Below are 21116 nucleotides of genomic sequence, written 5' to 3' on the forward strand. Positions count from 1 at the left end.
TACAGGGCTTGTCTTGTTCCTGCCACTGTTTGATCACTCCCAGATCAAGTTCCTTCGTGATGGTCATAAGAACAGGTTCCTTAAGCTCACTCTGGTGTTTTCCTGGGAACTCCCTCTTGACAATGATGCTCCTAGCTTCAGGTTCCATCGCTGGGTGCATAGATAAGCTGTCTGCTCCTGTGTTCTTAGGTCCTGGGACGTGACACATATCGAAATTAAATTCTGTGATCAACAGGGCCCATCGTAACAATTTAGATTTTGAGCCAGAGACCGAGTTCAGTCATTTGAGAGCGGTGTAATTGGTGTAGAGCTGGAACTTCCTTCCTTCTAAGTAGCTACTCAATTTGACCATGGCCCACACCACGGCTAAGGCTTCCTTCTCGGCAATGCAGTAGCGTTGCTCGGTGGGGGATAGCTTCCTGCTGGCATACTCGATGATGTCCGTTCCGCCGTCACTCCTCTCCTGGAATAACACTGCTCCTAAGCCGGTGTCGCTGGCGTCTGTCTGCAGGCACATCTTCCGTTGATGGTCGGGATGGGCTAGACCGGGAGCTTTGCACATTGCAGCCTTAATGCCTTGGAATGCTGCCTCTTCCTTGCTGGTCCATCGGAATGGATAGATTTTATGGAGTAGATCGGTGAGTGGTGTATCACCTCTTCAAAGTATGGCACAAAGCTGCTATACCATCCACATAAGCCAAGGAACTGACGTACTTGTCACTTGGTCCGCAGGCGTTCAGCTTCTTTGATAGCTCAGTTCTTCTCCGGTTGCCTTTCTAAGCCTTCAGAGTTTAGGACATGGCCAAGATATTTTACTCGGGACTGGGCGAAGTGGCACTTCTCCAGTTGGCAAGTCAGTCCATGAATCTTCAGTCGTTCCAGCACTTTCCTCAGATGTACATGGTGTTCCTGAAATTTCTTGCTGTGAATTAAAATGTCTTCAAGATACACTTGGCAAAAATCTCCAACATATCCTGATAATACCTTATCCATCAGTCGCATGAAGGTGGCAGGAGCATTCTTCAATCCAAAGGGCATTACTGCAAACTGGTACATTCCTCTCGGTGTCATGAAAGCGGTCAGTGGTCTAGAACTTTCCTTGACCTCCACTTGCCGGAGTTGAGATCCAGCGTGCTGAAAATCCTAGACCCACTTACTTGTTTCAGCGAGTCTTTCAGGTCAGGCATGGGGTAGGCATCACTGACAGTCTTCTCGTTCAACCTGCGGAAGTCCACACACAGTCGATTCTTCCCATTCTTCTTTGGTAGGATGATAGGTGAAGCCCAACAGGATGTAGATGGTTCGATGAGACCTTGCTCTTCCATATCTTGAATCTTGTGGATGACGAAGTTGCGTTTATCCGGATTGATTGGATATGGACTGACGCAAGTGTGATAACAGGTATAACTTGAAAACAATATTCTCTCACCCATGGGTAACTAATACAAATATCGAGCTTGAATTATTATTATTATTATTATTATTATTATTATTATTATTATTATTATTATTACTACTACTACTACTACTTGTATGTATAGCTATGAAGTGTACCTCCATTTAGTATTAGTGTTGTTATTATTTACCGTGCGTAGTTGAATGATCGTATTGTATGTGAGGTTATGTGTTGTACATAGACAATTATATCAGTTCAGTTAATGTAAATACTTGTAAATTAATATTATTTATTCTTACCTGTATATATAAATCTTAATCTGTAATTGTGAGACACACTGTAACTTCCAGAATGGTATAAGCATGAGAACAGTGGAGAATATTCTGTACATTGTATTCTGTGTATTCATGCAATCTAGAATATCCAAAAAGGTTTTTTTTTTTTTTTTTACCGTAGCTTCTAGGAGTCTGGCCAGACATATATTGTAAGGGGACGATCTTGATTTAAACAGTTGTAGCTGAGTTACTGTCGAGTTATTGAGAGTTACTGTTGAGTTGTGGTTTGAGGTTGTTGGAGAGAGTTGTTGGTTTGACATGCGGTAAAACGCAGTCTCCATGTTAAAGTGATCAGTAGTAATCTGTTTTCAACTGTATTTCAAAGTGTAACCTCTGTGGTATCCGGTGTCAGTTGTGACTGTTTTAATCATGGTGGCTTGTTGATATCCTCGAAGTGAAGTGTTTGTTGTGATACCGTTGTTAAAGTTATATGCGTGTTAATTTGTGTATTTATGTAAATAAAAGCATTGTACCAACTGACAGCATCTCGTGTGCGTCTTTGTGGATATGTTAATTGACGACCATGGACAAGACTATTGAATCTATTGGACTCGAAAATGAAGAACGACCAAAGGACCGTGGTAATGTTTAAACAGTTAATTTACTTGGCTAAAAACATAGAGGCCCAGGTAGGAAAACTCGAGGAGAACATCGAGAACCAGTATGGGAAACTCAAGGGGAACATCGAGGCCCAGTTTGGAACACTCAAGGAGAAAATAGGGGCCCAGTTCAAGACCGGATTGACGTCGGAGGAGGGAGCCGAGTGCCTGATAACTGGACAGGAGATGGGAGTACGACGCAGCCCGCAGTCATATTCGACCTGCGAAAAAGCTGTGGGAGAGTTTGGCGGGTGCGGCGATGTCCACCCTCCAGGAGCCGAGTCCAGCTGCGGGAGGGGGCACAGCGCACTGATGGAGCGCCGTGGGTGTTCGACGCTAAGACCGAACAGCCAGACGACGCGACGGTGAATGGGCCGTACCAGCATGACACGAAGAGCGAGGTGCTCAACAGCCGCAGTAAGCTCCATGGCACCGTGAACGGCCCAGGGAGGATGTTCAGCATAGAGCAGAGCTATGGGGAGGCTCGGACGATGTCCCAGGAGATGGAGGCAGCAATGGCAACGACACAGCCAGTGGGACCCCCTCTAGGTGACAGAGAACCAATGGGGCCCGAACCGACAACCACCAAACGAGGGTGGCACCTGACAGAACAGCAAGGTACGAACGAGGGGAAAGCAAGCAGAGCTTGGAATGCCACCCGAGGACCTGCAGATCAACATCACCAGGAACTAAGACACTGTCGACCGGATCCAGCTGACCCACCCTGGGAAGGTGGTGGTCCCTGATGGAACCGCCGGGCTGCAAACCGTGGACTTCGACAGCGCCAGCAGGAGGGCTGTGTGAGTGAGGTAGCCTGTGTATTATGTATTATTATTATTATTATTATTATTATTATTATTATTACTTGTATGTATAGCTATGAAGTGTACCTCCATTTAGTATTAGTGTTGTTGTTATTTACCATACGTAGTTGAATGATCGTATTATATGTGAGTTTATGTGTTATACATAGACAGTTATATCAGTTCAGTTAATGTAAGTACCTGTGAATTAATATTATATTCTTACCTGTATATATAAACCGTAATCCATAATTGTGAGACACACTGTAAGTTCCAAAATGGTATAAGCATGAGAACAGTGGAGAATATTCTATACAATGTATTCTGTGTATCACGCACTCTAGAATATTCAAGAAGGTTTTTTTTTTTTTGTAATGTAGCTTCTAGAAGTCTAGCCAGACATATATATATATAAGGGGATGATCTTGACGAAAACAGTTGTGGCTGAGTTACTGTCGAGTTATTGAGAGTTACTGTTATGTTGTGGTTTGAGGTTGTTGGAGAGAGTTGTTGGTTTGACATGCGGTTTCAAAGTGTAACCTCTGTGGTATTCGGTGTCAGTTGTCAACTGTTTTAACCCTAGATTAATAAGCTCTTCTATGAAGTACGTTATCACTAAGCATTCATCTAAAAGACTACGGAAAAAACCTTCCATAACTCTTATAATTACTTTATTTAAAACTTAATAACTAACCCAGCACATTATATATTCTATGTACAGACAGATTTTTCTATTTTCCACAAACTCGTGTCACTTCAACATTCAGCACACGTTGTTGATTGGTCGTCAACGCACATGGCTCGATAGCAAAGAGTACAATAAAACCGTGTCATTCTTCGTAGCTTTGAGGGACAAAATGCACATATTTTCTTTTTGCCAAGTTGTGCTTGGTCTGGCCTGTGTACTATATGATTTTCATTGAGAATCTCGCAGATCATACCACGTAATGACTGCTGCAATGTTGGTTGCGTCAGGTGGAGCTGGAGGTGAGGTCTAATCAGGTCACTGCTTAACTGCTGCGCGAATGCCCTTTTTGAGATAGGTTTTTTTCCTCCCTTTCGGAGGATGTGGCAGAATAAAATATATCCATTCACTAAGAACATATTGATCATAGTGAAGAATACACACAGAGGCCAGTGCTGGGTCATTCTAATGCAGTACATGCTGCAACATATTTGTACGAAAGAGTCTGTTGCACCTTTTGTTTCGTTATAAAATTCAATTGCTGCAGGTTTGCCACTATTTTCCCTTATTTCTATGCCCTCGTGAGTAGTGGATAGCAGAACGACTTTCCCCTGCTTTGGCTTTTAGGATACAAGAGTTTTTGGTCCATGAAAACAAAACATCAACGTGCCAATTTTTTGCTGCTTCACTTCAAGGAGCTCGGGTGGTATCTCGTGTTTATTCTTTCTTATTGTTCCTACAACTGTCAGAGAGTACGGTGGTTTCAAACGGTCTTCAGCCAGTGGGTTGGAGGTAAACCAGTTATCCATGGTTACATTCCTTACAGCTAATGAGAATGTAACAATGAAATTATATATTCTTATTTTAATAATGGAAGTACCCATTGTCACAGTGTGCAAAAGGCTATTGTTTATTTTTAGAATATGCAGAGTAAAGGAATAAATAAATAAATAAATAAATAAATAAATAAATAAATAAATAAATAACTGCTCAAGTACGTTTAATAGAAAAGTAACGTCACTAAGCATTCGTACCTAAGCATTCGTACCTAAGCATTCGTACCTCAGACGACGGGGTCCCCATAGAGAATGAATGAAGCAACGTACGGTGACATAACTGTTCTCTACTAGCGCTTTGAAGAGGAGGCTGAACTCCTGTTGATTGAATCGCATAATACGATTACAGCGCTCCTCCGGTGACCTCCGGTACTACCGACGGAGGCAAAGCAGTTACGGAGCCCCGGAGGTTAACCGGAGGGCCGCCTCCTATTCGCAACAGTAGCTCCGAGTGTAAGGACGTAGTGGGCTGTAATTTCAAACTTACGTCCATGAATGTAGGTGCCCTATAAAAATCGTTACCTACATACACAAAAACTGATCTATATCACCGATATTCCATACAATACCCCTTAACAAAGAACGTATTGTCATTCAGAATAATTAATGCATCCTCTCATTTGTTATCAAGAAAATGCAATTATAATGTATTATATTATATTATATTATATTATATTATATTATATTATATTATATTATATTATATTATATTATATTATATTATATTATATTATATTAACATATTATTATCATTATTATGGAAATATTCCCATTATATTGGCGCTAGAATACAGTAGTTTCAAGTTAAATTTGAATTCGCTTTTAATCTCTGGACATATGTAAAAAACGCGAAAGACGTGCAGAAGTAAGGGATGATTATTTACGAGCAGACGGAGGAGTTTAAGCGGTTCAAGTCTGTAAGTTCTGTGCTGTAAAAGTGGCACAAATGACTCGTAAACACCGGCCTCGCGGTGTAGGTGGCAACGCGTCTGCCTGTCACCAGACAGTCCCGGGTTCTATTCCCGGCCGGGTCAGGGTTTAAAAATTTAAATTATTAATATCCCTGGTCTGGGAACTGGGTGTTTGTGTCATCCTTAACGTTCCTTTCCTCGCATTCAACACTTTACACTACAGCCATTTATATAATACACGCAGGTTTCCTCACATATGGTGCAAGTAGAGGCAAAAGATCTTCAAAGGTCGATGCCCCAAACATATAGCATTTTTAAAAAAAGTTAAAGAAGGAGTGTAGTTTCGCGCAATAATAGAGACAAGTTATAAATTCCTGTGAAAATGCTCGTTCATTCCTCCCGTATGAAGTTCACACTATGCGCTTGTCATTCAATGTGGGGTGGTTTTTTTCTTTTTCGTCACACCGACACAGATAGGTCTTATGGTGATGATGGGACAGGGAAGGGCTAGGAGTGGGAAGGAAGCGGTCGTGGCCTTAATTATGGTACAGCCCCATCATTTGCCTTGTGTGAAAATGGGAAACCATGGAAAACCATTTTCAGGGCTGCCGACAGTGGGGTTCGAACCTACTATCTCCCGAATACTGGACACTGCAGATTATAAACTTAATTTTCCTTGTCCGTATTGAATATCTTCTTGTGATACAATTCCTTTAGTTTTGCCAATTGCCACCTTTTCAATACAGTAAAAATATATTACAAACTTACATATTTATTATGATGTTTATAAATGGTACATGTTTCGCTCCTTTTCGTGAGCATCATCAGCCAAACTATCATTAATCTAAGATTGTATAAGATCATAAAACAATTGTTTTGGTTCAAGATTACTCCTATAAAACTAATTAATAATCTTATAACATTTTAAAAGTCACACAACAATAAAACTGTGTCTTAAGCTAACACTTTTTGTCTAAAATCTTCTTCAGTCTAACACTCATACAACACAAGAAGTGCAAACAGGACAACAAGTAGTTCTCAAGAGGTTAGGTGTAACACCAAACAATTACGCAGCAGAAAGGAAAATAACCAACGAGCCATTATGGAATGTTCGAGAACATTTAAAATCCAATATCACATCAAAAAGTGTTTCATCAACAAGCTTGTTCACGAACAATTTTACCCCATTGATAATATAAATTAATACCAATACATTTTATAAATGTTACTCCAGCAACGAGAACAAGTCTATCGACCATAATGACAATTATCAACTGCAGAAAATATTCAATACTGTTATGAAGTTTTTATGACAATTATACAAGTTAAGCAACAGGAATCAACACAACTAGCCAGATCTCAAAAGTTTTTTATTTTATTCTTATTTTTAAACAATTTTAAAAGATGTTCACCAGATGAGTTTCGGCAATAAAATGTTAGACTGAAGAAGATTTTAGACAAAAAGTGTTAGCTTAAGACATAGTTTTATTGTTGTGTGACTTTTAAAATGTTATAAGATTATTAATTAGTTTTATAGGAGTAATCTTGAACCAAAAGAATTGTTTTATGATCTTATACAATCTTAGATTAATGATAGTTTGGCTGATGATGCTCACGAAAAGGAGCGAAACATGTACCATATAAACATCATAATGAATATGTAAGTTTGTAATATATTTTTATTGTATTGAAAAGGTGGCAATTGGCAAAACTAAAGGAGTTGTACTGGACACTGGCCGCACTTAAGCGACTGCAGCTATCGAGCTTGGTCATTCAATGTTTGTATGTAAGAATGGTATCTGTAATATCGCCAAATAATTAAGGTATTAACTGAGAGGCCTAGTTTTGCACATTAACAGCGACAAGTTATAAGTTCCTGAGAAAATGCTAGTTCATTTCTCCCGTACCAAATTTAAACTACGCGCTTGTAATTCAATCGGAGGTTCTCCGGAGGCACCGATTGAAAGCGCCGGAGCCTCCGCTCCGTAAACAACCGCTCCGTTAGCAGCGCTATTCTCTACAAGGTCAGGACTCACATAAAGGAAGCTAGAGAGAAAGTGAAGCAAATATCTTTGCACTAGGGGGAAGGGGAGCTACTAATATTCGCGCACATCGTCCGGCAGATGAAAGCTTAGTAATCCAGGGTTAATCGTGGTGGCTTGTTGATATCCTCGAAGTGAAGTGTTTGTTGTGATACCGTTGTTAAGGTTATGTGTGTGTTAATTTGTGTATATATGTAAATAAAAGCATTGTACCAACTGACAACATCTCGTGTGCATCTTTGTGGATACGTTAGGACGTTGCTTGATGGGTGAGGAAGCGTTGCATTCAGTGGTGTGTGTTACCGTGGTAGTCTGTTCTATTTTATTGGTGATGACTTCCAAAAAATCCTTTAAGGTGTGTTTCAGCTCCTCTTCTTCATTCACTCGAAGATGTGTTAACTGGATATCTTCCAGGTTTATGTCAACTTCCGTATCCTTGCGAGTCCAGAGATTTCCATCGTGCCAGGTGACCCTCAGACGTCTGTCCTTTCCCAAAAAGACTTCATGAGCTGCATAGTCTAGGATCACCTTGTATTCCATCAGAAAGCCATGACCTAATATGATATCAGGTATCAGGTTTTCAATCACTGCAACATCAATTGCAATAGGCATGTTCATGCATTTAGCGGTTAGGTTAGTCTGTCCTTAGATGGAATAGGTTACCCCGTCCGCTGCTCCCACTACCCTTCCGAGGTGGTGAGACTTCATAGGCAGTAGTAATCTGGCGACAGTCCCGTTGACAAATAAATGGCTTGCTTGGCTGTGGAGTATGGCTGGAAAATTCTCATTGCCAATCTTTAAGATGATAGCTGAGCGGGGTTGGCCTATTCTACTCACTATCTGACCAATCCCTGTCTTACTTGACCAGGGTTGCTTATCTGTCAGGTCTTGAGGTGCATTCCTGTACCCGGTTCCATCCCCCCTCAATCCAGAATTGGCCACACCTTGTTTTTCAATGTCAAGGCTGGGCACTTGTTCTTCAGGTGTCCTGATCTTCCACACTGGTAGCCCTTCCTAACTGCGTTGGGCTCTTCCGTAGCTTTGCTCTTATGTTCCTCCTCCAGCTGGGCGATGATTCTGCGTAGATCATCAAAGGATCTGGGTTGTGATATTTTCACTAGGGGCCAAAACTTATCGTGGAGTAGCTCAGTGATATCTGGTAAGATCTCGTTTTCGCTCCGTTCTGGATGCAGACACTTGAAGAGTTGGTACTTCTGTAGGACAATGGCGCTAGCTCTCATGCCAGTGGGTTGTGCCTGTCCGTCTGCAGAATCCTAAGAGGTTATTCCATTTGTAACAAAAATTATGAGATTCTGATTTTCAGTGTTTCCATTTGTAAAATTTTTACAATCTTTATAAAATATTAATTTAGATAGAAGGTTGAGTCACATTGCTCTATTTAGGTGCATTTACATAACCACCGTACAGTTCCAGTATGGAGTTCAAATCTGTCTCTCAAAGTACTATAAAGATACTACATAATAGAATTTGGAACAGAAATTGAGTGGTTTAACCCTGAGTGGTTCTTCTCTTGGAGTTATCTGCATATATGAAAGCTGAGATTAGTACCTTGTATCAAATCTCAAGACCCATCACTGGATTATTGGCTCTAACAATTACGGTATATTTTTAAACTTTTAACAATTTATTGTTAGGCGTAACTTCTGCACTGAAATTCAGAATAGATTATTTGGGAACAGATTTCTCACCATTCTAGCCTATAATTATGCATTACAGAAGACTTTACATCATATTTTACTAATTGGACATGCCGGACTGAGTGGCTCAGATGGCTGATGCGCTGGCCTTCTGACTCCAACTTAGCAGGTTCGACCTTGGTTCAGTCTGGTGATACTTAAAGGTGCTCAGATATGTCAGCCTCATGTTGGTAGATTTACCAGCACATAAAAGAACTCCTGCAGGGCAAAATTTTGCCACGTCTGCATCTCCGAAAACCGTCAAAAGTAGTTGGTGGGACGTAAAAAGAATAACATTATTATTACTATTTTTACAGCATAGAGTTCAATATCTTGTACATTGTTTCACTCTCTATCTTTGTAGCCAGTGCCACAGGCCTAACAAGAGCTAAGTGGACACCTTCATCACAGGTAGCTGCTCCAAGAACCGAACCACCTAGAAATATGAATAGTGCCTGTAACAGGGGTCATGAAAGTGAAAGGACTCATCATTGTCCATGTCAGGCTAGTTGGCTACATCAACAGTCATTGGTAGGTTGTATTCATTTCATACTGCTAGAATAATTTTGCCACTTGAAATAACATGATCTTTTTAATTTGGAATTCAGTTTATTGTATTGGTGAGTCATCAGTTCTTTTCTGGTTTCTGTTATTAGACCAATTTTTTTCTTCAAACTAAGTCAGCATGCACCTTGGAGAGATTATTTGCATGGGAAGTTGTATTTCAAGAATATGACTAATTTCACTAGGCATGAAATTTAGAACTTTTTTTATAACATCAGTGTTCAGGAAGGAATACACATGTGACTGTAAGAAATGATCCTTCATTAACATATAGCACCCGAGAGTTTATTACAGGTCATTGTCCTCATGGTTACTCCATATTGAATGATGTTATACACAGCATGAAAGTGTAAACACCAAAAAGGTGATTTGTATTGAATAGGTGGACAAGAAATACTTCTTATTACATTTGCTGTGTACGCCAGAATTTGTAAATTTAATCCACATTATAAATATCTTGAGGTTCAAAGGCTTGGAAGATTGGTGGCAGCACCTCTTCTCAGCAGTGTTCATAACCATCATTAACTGCAGTACACTCTCCACAAACTGCCCTGCAAGTAATTCCATATAATTTCTTGAATCAATCCAGCCAACCATTTGAAGCTTGTCTTTATACTATTGAAAGTTTAGTCAGTTTTTGGCCCTATAATTCCTCAAGAACACTTTAACAACAAATACATAGGATTTTGATGCTACCAGTTCCCAAGGTTTATGTTTTTCTTGAAAATGCTTTCTTTCAAAATTATTCTAATCTGTGGACCGACAAATATCCATCTTTTAACATTGTATATCTGGGAGGTGAATCTCTAAAGATAGAAAAACTAATCGGTTTTATCTAGAGATTTCATTAAGATTTTCATATGGAAACCTAATTTGATAATCTGTGAGAGAAGAAACTCATTTTCAAGTTTCACTAGTGATGGTGGTTATTTTTTGAGGAAGTGCAACTGGACAACCATCCTCTCTTAACAGTCAGGCACTCTCTAGGCCTCACAACTATAATATTGTTGGGGTCGGAGGAGAAGAGGAGTTGACCAAGAGAGGTCAGATAGGACAGGTGAAAGTGAGGAGACTGGCACTAGTTAGTGGAAGTAATACCAGACTCAGCTAGAGGGCTGTGGGTCAGCCACTCATGCTCCAAAATAAGAACCCCTGGAGATTCCCCTCTCAGTCACCTCTCACGACAAGCAGGAGAGATACCCCTGATGTACCGTGGAGCACATTTAATTCCTTCAAATTGCACAAACTGCTGCCCATGAATTTAGGGTTTTAAGAATTAAATGTAACCTGAAAAGCAAGTATTGCAAATGAACTTTATTGACCAGAAGGATTTTTTTTTAAATCGAACATCTTACAAAGAGCGCATATGCTCATCAGAGCTTGGAAAACAGTAACTAAGGAAACAATCTCCAGTTGCTTTCATAAAACTGGGTTTGATGATGTGAATACTAATGACAAAGACTGCAAAGAAATGGAAGGAGTGGGACATGCATGATTGGGTGCAAGCATCCAGTTGTGTACCCAGCACCTTTGATAGCATAAAGGCAAGCTTCAAATCAAATCAAAATACTTTATTTGCAAATGAGGTTCTACCTCAGTGGCAAATGATACACAAAAATACATTAATCTCAACAACTGCATTTTAAGTTAAAAAGAAAAGAAGATATTTTTCCTAAAATACAGTATTATACAATTTACATTAGCATTTTTTCTATTAAAAACACAGCTCATCCTTAATAAATTTATATTATTTACAAAATTCTACTCATATCTTCTGTACACATAATCAACTCATATACAGTATGCGGAATCACTTAAAAAATACTATTATTATAAGATTTAAATGTTTTAAATGTACATTGCTTTTTTTGTTCTTTTATCCATTTTGGTACCTAACGTGCATAATGACCTGCTGCGTCTTAACCAGAGCCCCTTTTGCCACTGCTTTTCAGAGTTCCTGGAGGGCCTTCACTGCTACCGTAGTGGTCCCAGGGCCCTCGAATTCCCCACTGTACTTCACCCCTACAGCTTTGAATGGTTGGCTGGATAGATTCAAGAAATTATATGGAATTACTTGCAGGACAGTTTGTGGTGAATGTGCTACAGTTTTTGATGACACTTATGAATACTGCTGAGAAGAGGTGCTGCCACTACTCTTCCAAGACATTGAACCTCAAGATATGTACAAAGTGGGTGGAGCTGGCCTGCTTTATCAACTTACGCTCTCTGAAACATCGAGTGTTAAGCAGAAGCCTGCCATGGAGAGAAAATTAGCCAGCAGATAATTACTGTTCACATATGCAGCAATGCAGATAGCAGTGACAAACTGGATTCCATTGTAATCAAGAAATTCCTGAAGCCATGTTTCTTTAAGAACATTGCTACGCTGCCATAGTGGTATTACAACAACAAAAATGGTTGTATGACTTCAGATTTATTCAGAAAGTTCTAGCAGACTTTTGATGCATGAATGGGTGCTAGAAATCGGAAGGGTCTTCTCTTTATGGGCATGTGTTGTACACATCCAAGTGACTTGACATTTCCTTGGAGTATTATTTTTCTGCTTCAACCTATCAGTTATCTAGATATAGCACAGTACACAACACAGGTGTGGCATTCAAGTTTTAAAATGAAATTGTATTTCATTTTAATTTACATTGTCTGTCATTGATCAGCATTGTGATTTTAATATTTTGATTCCTCATAAAACTGCAGGTCCTGTAAACTTTGGTGATGAGATTAACAGCTTTGTAAAACTGCTTGCTTGATTGTGTAATATTTGATGTTCTGTAGTTTTTCTAGAAGTTAATCAACGATTGATGCTGTTCTCTTTGTAAAAACTTCTGTTATTTCTGTTTATTTCAGAACCCCTTGGATGCTAGTAACACAGCTCATCAGAATGCTGTACCTCCAGCATGGCTCCCTCCTATATCTTGCAGAGCTCCTCCAGATGTGTTCTACCAACAGTTGCTAGCTGCTACCCAAGTACAACAGCAACAATTATTACTGACAACGATGAATCAGATCTCTTATATATTATGGTTACAGCAACGTGATTTGACATCTTTAAGATCAACTGTAACATCTGTAAGTCCACTTTCCTTGTAAACATACGTAGGGAGAAAAATTATGCATATTTACACATATATTTCACCAAAACCAAAACCTTTCAACTCAAAGAACTTCTGCCTTCCTTGAACTGGATCACATGATGATAAATCCACCGACATTAATATCTGTTTCACTGTTGTATCTTGCATGAATAGTTCTTCAGTTGTCCTTACATGGTTGGATCAACTTCATTCCAGACCCTTTTACCAAGAAACCTCCTTCATTAGAACTAGGAATCAAATCTGGAACTATCTGGGCAGCAATCATTTGATCTGTTAGACCAGAATTGCCACACACACTATGATAACCTGTTTTGAATAGAGTCATAATAGTGGCATTTTTAAAGGCTGATACTTTGCAGTTTTCCCATATTAAGAGTATAAGGGCAAGAAGTCTGTAATTTTGGAGGTAGGTCTCTACTTTGAATCAATTTCAGAGGAATGTTGTCTGGGCCAGGTTTCAGTTGACTGTGAATAGCACTGAAATCCTTGAATGTTGACAGAAGAGCCAACCATGGTTGTTGGGGATGAATAGGCACATCATTGAGAGAGTCTTCGGCAGCATTTGAACTCCAGTTAAGAAGAGTGGAGAAATGTTCTTTCAAATGCCCTAGGATTTCTTGACTATCAGTAATAGTAGTAGCATTATCAGCAGCTTTCAGTGTCCCGGTGGAGGAACAAGTTGGGCCGTATAACTCTTTTTATTCCTGCATAGAAATTTTGCAAGTCTCGGATATACCGGGCAAGTTGGCCGTGCGGTTAGGAACGCGCAGCTGTGAGCTCGCATCCAGGAGATAGTGGGTTCGAACCCCACTGTCGGCAGCCCTGAAGATGGCTTTCCATGGTTTCCCATTTTCACACCAGGCAAGTGCTGGGGCTGTACCTTAATTAAGGCTATGTCCGCTTCCTTCCCATTTCTAGGTCTTTCCTGTCCCTTAATCGCCATAAAACCTATCTGTGTCGGTGCGACGTAAAGCAACTAGCAAAAAAAGTCTCGGACATCAGATATTCTGTGCAGCTCCTGGGCTTTCTGTTGCCACCAGTTGTTAATCTCTTATTTGCCCCTGACATTTTTGCCTGAGAAAATGCACTCCTCTTCTGAACATGAGTCTTGAAGAAGGGATAAATGGGCTTCTCATTTAGCATTGATGACACAGAAAATTTCTTTATTGTCATCAAACCGGTCTTGTCTTATCTTTTTCCCATCACCAATGGATTTTTTCAACAGATTCTGTGGTTGCTTTCTACAATGTTGCCCATTCTTGCTCTATATTTTTTGTGTTGACCAGAGGATTAGCTGGCGTGTTGAAGATCATATTGTGGAAATTCATGGCATTGGATCCATCTCAAAGTTTAGATGTATCAAACTTCTGCTTGGACAGGGTTCAAAGATGCATTAGTGGTTCACAGCAAAGACTGATCCTGAGTTGATAGAATGTTGACTTGTGATCCGTCCAGCAACAACATTTTTAGCTGTCCTGGTGATAAGGGCATCCTTCTTGTCACATTGTCGAGTGATGATGTGATCAAGGATGTGCCAATGCTTGAAGAGATTAGGTAGGCAGAACTGTGTACCGTGGAACCACGATTCTCCGTTTTCGGAGGAACCTCAGAAAACCGCACGTATGGTACTGAAAAACGAAAAATCTGGGAAACTATTAAAACCCGTCAGAAAATTGGCTAACCACTGCAATAATGAAATATGTATACTGTAATAATTATAATCTTACAAGAACCCCTGCAGAAATTACAGGAGTTAAAAATTCAGTTTTACTGTAGAAATGACATCACTTTTCTGTGAAAACTTCTTTCAGGTCAGTAACATTGATCAACCAAGTTCATTGAAAAATATGCAACTCTATAATGCCAAGCCAAACAACAGTCAAGGATGAAAAAATTCTGGGAGGAGAAGAAAAGATGAACAAGTAAACCTGTTGTTTTCCACAGTCCGAAGTAGGCCAAAATCGGAATGCTAGTATCCATTCTCAGAAGTTTGCAAATGCATTGTATTCATTTCTGCCCATCACTTATCACAGGGCACAAATTTATTTGAAAAAAAAAATTATCATCAAAACTCGAGAAATTTTGGTTTATTCACGACCTTGAGCTCGGCTGCAAAGCACATTGAGATACTGGCTGCACAAGCCAGTAGGCTATAGGTGTTAAATGGCTGCACATTTAAAATGAACTTTTTGTATGTTAGTCTGTGCATATAAAATGACTGCAGTTTTTATGAGGATATTTTAACGTAAAAAATGAGAATGTAAGAATCCCCATCTTATCTTCAGGCCAATACGGTAATATCCTGAGACCTTCCATGGCTTTAAGTATGTAAGGTGCAGCATCTGTTGGGATCCCAAGAATACCATCTTATATGATGCCTGATGGTGCCAGAAGATAGAGTGCATTGTTCAAAACTCTAGCAACTGTGAAATGTTCACCTCAGGTAACATGTTAAAATGTGTAAAAGTGCATAGAAACTACGTTTTGTAAAGGCTTTGTCCCAGAAATGAGCGATGACCAACCACAGCGGTAAGGATATCTCAAATCGTGAGGCCTGAGAAATCTTCCAAGCATATTACAAACTCTCAAGACTCAATTGCTCTCCTTAAGCCCAATAACCAGTGCCCCGAGAAAAGTGCTGAAAACCTGCAATCCTAAAAACTCTGTGAAAAATAAACATCTAACCTAGAACAAAACGTAGTTTTTTTTTTTTTTTTTTACGAGTGTGATCATTTAATTAAACTCGTTCTGTCTTCAGGTACAATTTGACGCAAGTGTGATAACAGATATAACTTGAAAACAATGTTCTCTCACCCATGGGTAACTAACACTAAATATCAAGCTCGAATACTTCTTCTCCTTCTTCTTTCTTCGTTTCGGCCTGCTGTGGACCACATTATTTCAACCGTTTGCATCCTTGAGCTTTAATTCTTCCCCAGTACTCACGCAGTCTCGTTCTGTGAGCCTCCTTTCTTTCATCAGTCCACTTCTTGCCTGTTTTCAACTTTGGCCTTTCTTGGAACCTCTTGTATCCCTGGAGCTTTTTCTGGAGAGGAGCACGTTTCTGGATGTCTTTGAGTGTGATTCCTATTTCCTGAAGGTCTTTTTCAACTTCGATAAACCAGGGTCCCTTGGTTTTCTTGTTAAGAAAGTAGGAAAAGATCCTATTGGTTTGTCTGTGTGTGCTCATGCGTGCTATATGGCCATAAAAATGAATCCTCCCTTTTCCGAATCGTGTCCGTTATCCTCTCGAATTATTATTATTATTATTATTATTATTATTATTATTATTATTATTATTATTATTATTATTATTATTATTATTCCCGTGTTTTGGTGGATCAGCAGAGGTGAAAGAAGGTGCGGGCTGGAATAGGTCTCAACTACAGAATTAAAGTTAATTTAAAACTTTAACAAAGGTTATATTTTCTTTGCGAAATCAACAAATAACAGATAACAACATTCAACAATTTCCACTAGGTGAAATAACAACGAAAGGCAGGTACAAAATAATTTTTTCTGTTCAGGGGTTTTTTTTACCAGGTTTTGGGCTTCGAGCCCCACAATCACAATCCTTGAGCGATTAGCCCAACTTTACCAAGGTACCAAAATGAACAAAGGGGCAGAAAACCCCATCATGCCAAAGAGCACTTGCTCCTAATTACAATGTTAAGGAAAAGAGCAGACCTGCTCTCAATTTTACAAGCCTATCAAAGGCTACAACAAACTTCACTTCTATCTGCCCTTAAGGCACACAAGGAAACAGGGGTAATTAATACCCAACCTATGGGCCCTTCGCATGAAGAAAACGAAACATCAGGTTAACTTACTGGCCCAAAGCAAAGGGGATGGAGGCATAAATTTGCACTCCTAACTCTACATATTAAAACCTAGGTGGCTCTAGGCCAGGGCCATCCAGCTATTGCGCTCCGAGAGCGCGCCCGTGCTCGGGGAGCAATGGGCAGTCAGACTAGCGCTCCTTCCCCTACCACCACTACAGTGTGGCAGCGAGGAGACCTGAGACAGACGATGTTCGGACCGCGCTAACTAGATACGTACGTACAGTCGTTCGTCCGACGGCTTTTGTGGGTTTGTTGTGATCATATTGATAGGGCTGTTTTGCCATAACAAATATACCGCATATACAGATCGAAAGGTACTCCGATGTATGGAATATGCAGGAAACTAAATTAAGTGTTAAGTAAAGAATACAGTAATGCGATTTATTCAAAACTGAAATTTGAACATACCTGAGAGGAAAATTAAACAAAATTTTACCAATATTATACCAATATTCTTAAACAATTACGCGAGTTTCTATCGCTCATCGTTGCACGGTGTTTACTTTTGGTAAGCTTAAGAACCGAAAATAAACGCTCACAAATGTACGTTGAGCCGAACATTGATAGAACTTTATATGCATGTTTATATAAAAGGGGGTATTCTTCTTGTGGAAAGCCACTATAAAATTCTTCCAAACTTCGTGACATTAGAAAGCGGTCTTTAAGACGAACATTGCACTGCAGTTCAAGCTACTCTAATTGAAATAGCTGTGGAGCACTGTCTGCACTAAGAGAAAATGTTCGAACAATTGCATCTAACACCGCTTGGAGTTCTGATAATTCAGAAAATCTCTTTTCAAACTCTTCTTGTAATTGGCGAATTACCTGCAAGTACTCATCAATGTCGACACCTTATTTCACTGCTTCAACCAATGGAAAATGTCCTGTGTTCCTTGCACGCAACTGGTTTTCCCACAAAATCAATTTTCATTTGAACTCTTGAATTTCTTCCACCAAATAGCAGATATTGTGCTTTTCGCCCTGAAGCGATTTTTGGCTTTAGGTCGCACCGACACAGATATGTCTTTACGGCAACAATGGGGCAGGAAAGGGCTAGGACTGGGAAGGAAGCGGCCGTGGCCTTAATTAAGGTACAGCCCCAACATTTGTGTGAAAATGGGAAACCACGGAAAACAATCTTCAGGGCTGCCGACAGAGGGGTTCGAACCTACTATCTCCCGAATACTGGATATTGGTCGCACTTAAGCGACTGCAGCTATCGAGCTCGGTAAGCGAAGTGTTCAAGGTGTTCAGATGGACAGTAATATCACTTAAAAAGGCCCAGTTCGCCACCCACTTAGGATTACGCAAAATAATTTCGGGCCGCCCTTTCATGTCATAAAAGGTATCTGTTGCATTCCGCAAGCAAAAAACTCGATGAAGCACCTTCGCCTTGCTCAGCCATCTTACTTCTGCATGGTACGGGATATCCGGATACTCCAATTCGATGTCATCCAAGAACTCTTTGACTTTTTTTTGTTGTTGCTATTTGCTTTACGTCAAACTGACACAGGTAGGTCTTATGGCGACGATGGGACAAGAAAGGCCCAGGAATGGGAAGGAAGCGGCCGTGGCCTTTAAGGTACTAATTAAGGTTCAGCCCCAGCATTTGCCCGGTGTGAAAATGGGAAACCACGGAAAACCATCTTCAGGGCTGCCAACAGTGGGCTTCGAACCCACTATCTCCCGAATGCCAGCTCACAGCTGTGCGCCCCTAAGTGCACGGCCAACTCGCCCGGTACTCTTTGAATTAACGGCGCGTGAGTCCATGGGATCGAATAAAATTTACCACTCGCACAACTGTTCCGATTACGTCTTTAAGTTTGGCGACTTTTGCACAGATTGCCTCCTGGTGTATCAAGCACTGGATTGCTGCCATTAGGGTAGTACCGCTCTGTCATTTTTAATTTTACATAGCTGAGGAACCCCGTGCGTAGACTACGTAATGCAGGAGCTCCATCCGTCGTTACACTCGTGAACCGCTCCCATTTTAATCCCATTGACTCAAAAACACACTCCACTGCTTTGAAAATATCGAAACCGATAGTGGTGTCTTTGAGAGCTACCAAGTCTAGGAAATCCTCGGTGAGCCGAATATTGTCATCCACCCTCGAATGAAAATAACGATCTGAGTTGTGTCCGCAATGTAGGTTGATTCATCGAGGGCGATGGAAAAGGATACAAAATTTGCTGCCTTCTCCATTAATTGTTGTTCCATATCAACGGCCATATTGTCTATTCTGCGAGGTACAGTGTGAGGAGAAAGAGAGAGTTTGTGAAATTTCTCAACTAGCTTTATAGGACAAATACATGCCGCCGCGTCCATTAGGCACTCCTTGATTACATTCCCTTCCGCGAAGGGTTTCCCAGCTTTGGCAATTTGCGACGAACATTTGTAGCTTGTTCGTAAAGTGCTGTACCTCGCAGAATAGACAATATGGCCGTTGATATGGAACAACAATTAATGGAGAAGGCAGCACCTCACTCTCCTCAATCTCCTGTCAGACAAAAATACGGCAAGTCACAACTTTAGTGTTCTTCAGATAATTCAATCATTTATACATTCCTGTTTGTAAATAAGCATTTAAAAATTAAAACAATAATATCTACAGAACAGTGCTGCTTGAAATTTTCTTTCAATTCTTCCAACTTCGATTAGCGACTGGCGTCTGTCAAATCACCGTAATAATCCCTGTGGTTGGCACTGTAATGCCGTTACAAATTGTGTTTTTTTAAACATAAAATCTCAGTGGCACACTAAAAAAATCGGATGCTCTCTTCGGCCCGGCGGGCAGACCGCTCGCTCAGCTAGCCAAGCTCCTCCCACCACTACCGAAACTACCTTCCCTCAAAGCACTCGGAGCACTGGCTTGGAGCGCGGCCAGAGCGCCAGCGCTCGGGGAGCGCTGTTTGGATGGCCCTGCTCTAGGCCGATATACAGGGGCTAGTCCCAAGCTAAGGAGGTGACTCGTCTGAAAGATTTAAACAATTTAAGGAAGAGTAAAAACGGTTAGAAAAGCGTAGTCACCTCAATTTCAAAATGAAGGGGAGTTCGAGAGGGTGAAGCACTCTCTCTCCCCGAATTACAGTTCAAGAAATAGTAGTTTTTACATAGATAGAAAAAGGGATTTACATATTAAGGAGATGGATTACATATTAAAGGTTTCGAACCTTCTCCAAGAGTTAAACTGCTGAGCTAGCGAAAAAAATAAAGAAGTTAAAAAGCCATTACCTTGTAGAAGAGTCGTTGCCCGAAGAACGAGGCGCTTCCCACCCCCTGCTACATATTCACACACACAGAGTAGATGTTATACTATTGGCCCCGAGACCAGAGAATCAGCAGTTTTTATACCCTCGTGGAAAATTCGAGACCTTTCAAGAATGAGTAGACACACCCACCCGACTTTATTGGTAGACTAAGCATTACACATGGAAATTTGAAGAAGAAAGCTATGATTGGTGGAAAATTAATTACAGAAAGTCGGGATTGGCTGAGTTCAAAACTGGTGGAAAGAAAGGATTAATATTGCCAACCCACAAACCACAGAACAAAATTTAGTAGAGGAAAAACTTAAGCATACAAAATTTCTGCAAGGGAGTTCATTCCATTGCACCAGAGTGCGTTATCATAGTTTTTGGTAGAGACATCTGTTAGAGAATGTCCAAACTTCTTGATACGGAGCAAACAAACACAAATCGAAATAGACACAGTTCAAAATTACAAAATTTACAGTAGTGACATCTCCTGAATAACCGTTGAGTTAATACAGATTTTCAAGTTCAGAGTTTCTCCTGTAGGGGAGTTTCAATTGGCTCAAGATTTGAACTCGCGTCGCGGAGGTGTACCGCCCGGTACAATTATTATTATTATTATTATTATTTACATAGTCGAATGATCGTATTGTGTGTGAGGCTATGTCATGAAACATTGTGTTGTAAATAGACATTGATATCAGTTCCGTTAATACCCGTAAATTAATATTATAACGTATTCTTACCTGTATATAAATTGTAGTCCATAATTAATTGTGAAACACACTGTCACTTCCAAAATGTTATTAGGCACAAGAACGATTGAGAATATTCTGTACATTATAAACTGTGTATTATGCACTCTCGAGTTTTCGAGAAGATATATTTTTGTAAGGTAACTTTCTAGACGCCTGGCCAGGCACATATGTAGGGGGACAATCTTGACGGTGAAGTTAGTTACTGGAGTTACTGTTGGTTGTTGTTTAGTAGAGTTATGGTGTAGCAAGTACACATCACGGGCTGACATGCAATATTTGCAGT

At 40.3% G+C, this 21116-nt stretch overlaps 1 protein-coding gene across 4 annotated transcripts in view; it reads left to right on the forward strand.

Annotated features, from left to right (window-relative positions):
- cmb (combover) overlaps positions 1-21116 on the forward strand; it is a 522232-nt gene that overhangs the window by 381567 nt on the left and 119549 nt on the right. For all 4 annotated transcript variants that reach the window (XM_067139692.2, XM_067139691.2, XM_067139689.2 and 1 more), the window contains 2 exons: positions 9669-9835; positions 12734-12955. In XM_067139692.2, coding sequence (XP_066995793.2) covers positions 9669-9835; positions 12734-12955 — 389 coding nt within the window. The remainder of the gene's footprint in view (positions 1-9668; positions 9836-12733; positions 12956-21116) is intronic.

Source organism: Anabrus simplex, chromosome 2, assembly GCF_040414725.1.
Source record: "Anabrus simplex isolate iqAnaSimp1 chromosome 2, ASM4041472v1, whole genome shotgun sequence".
NCBI lineage: Eukaryota > Metazoa > Arthropoda > Insecta > Orthoptera > Tettigoniidae > Anabrus > Anabrus simplex.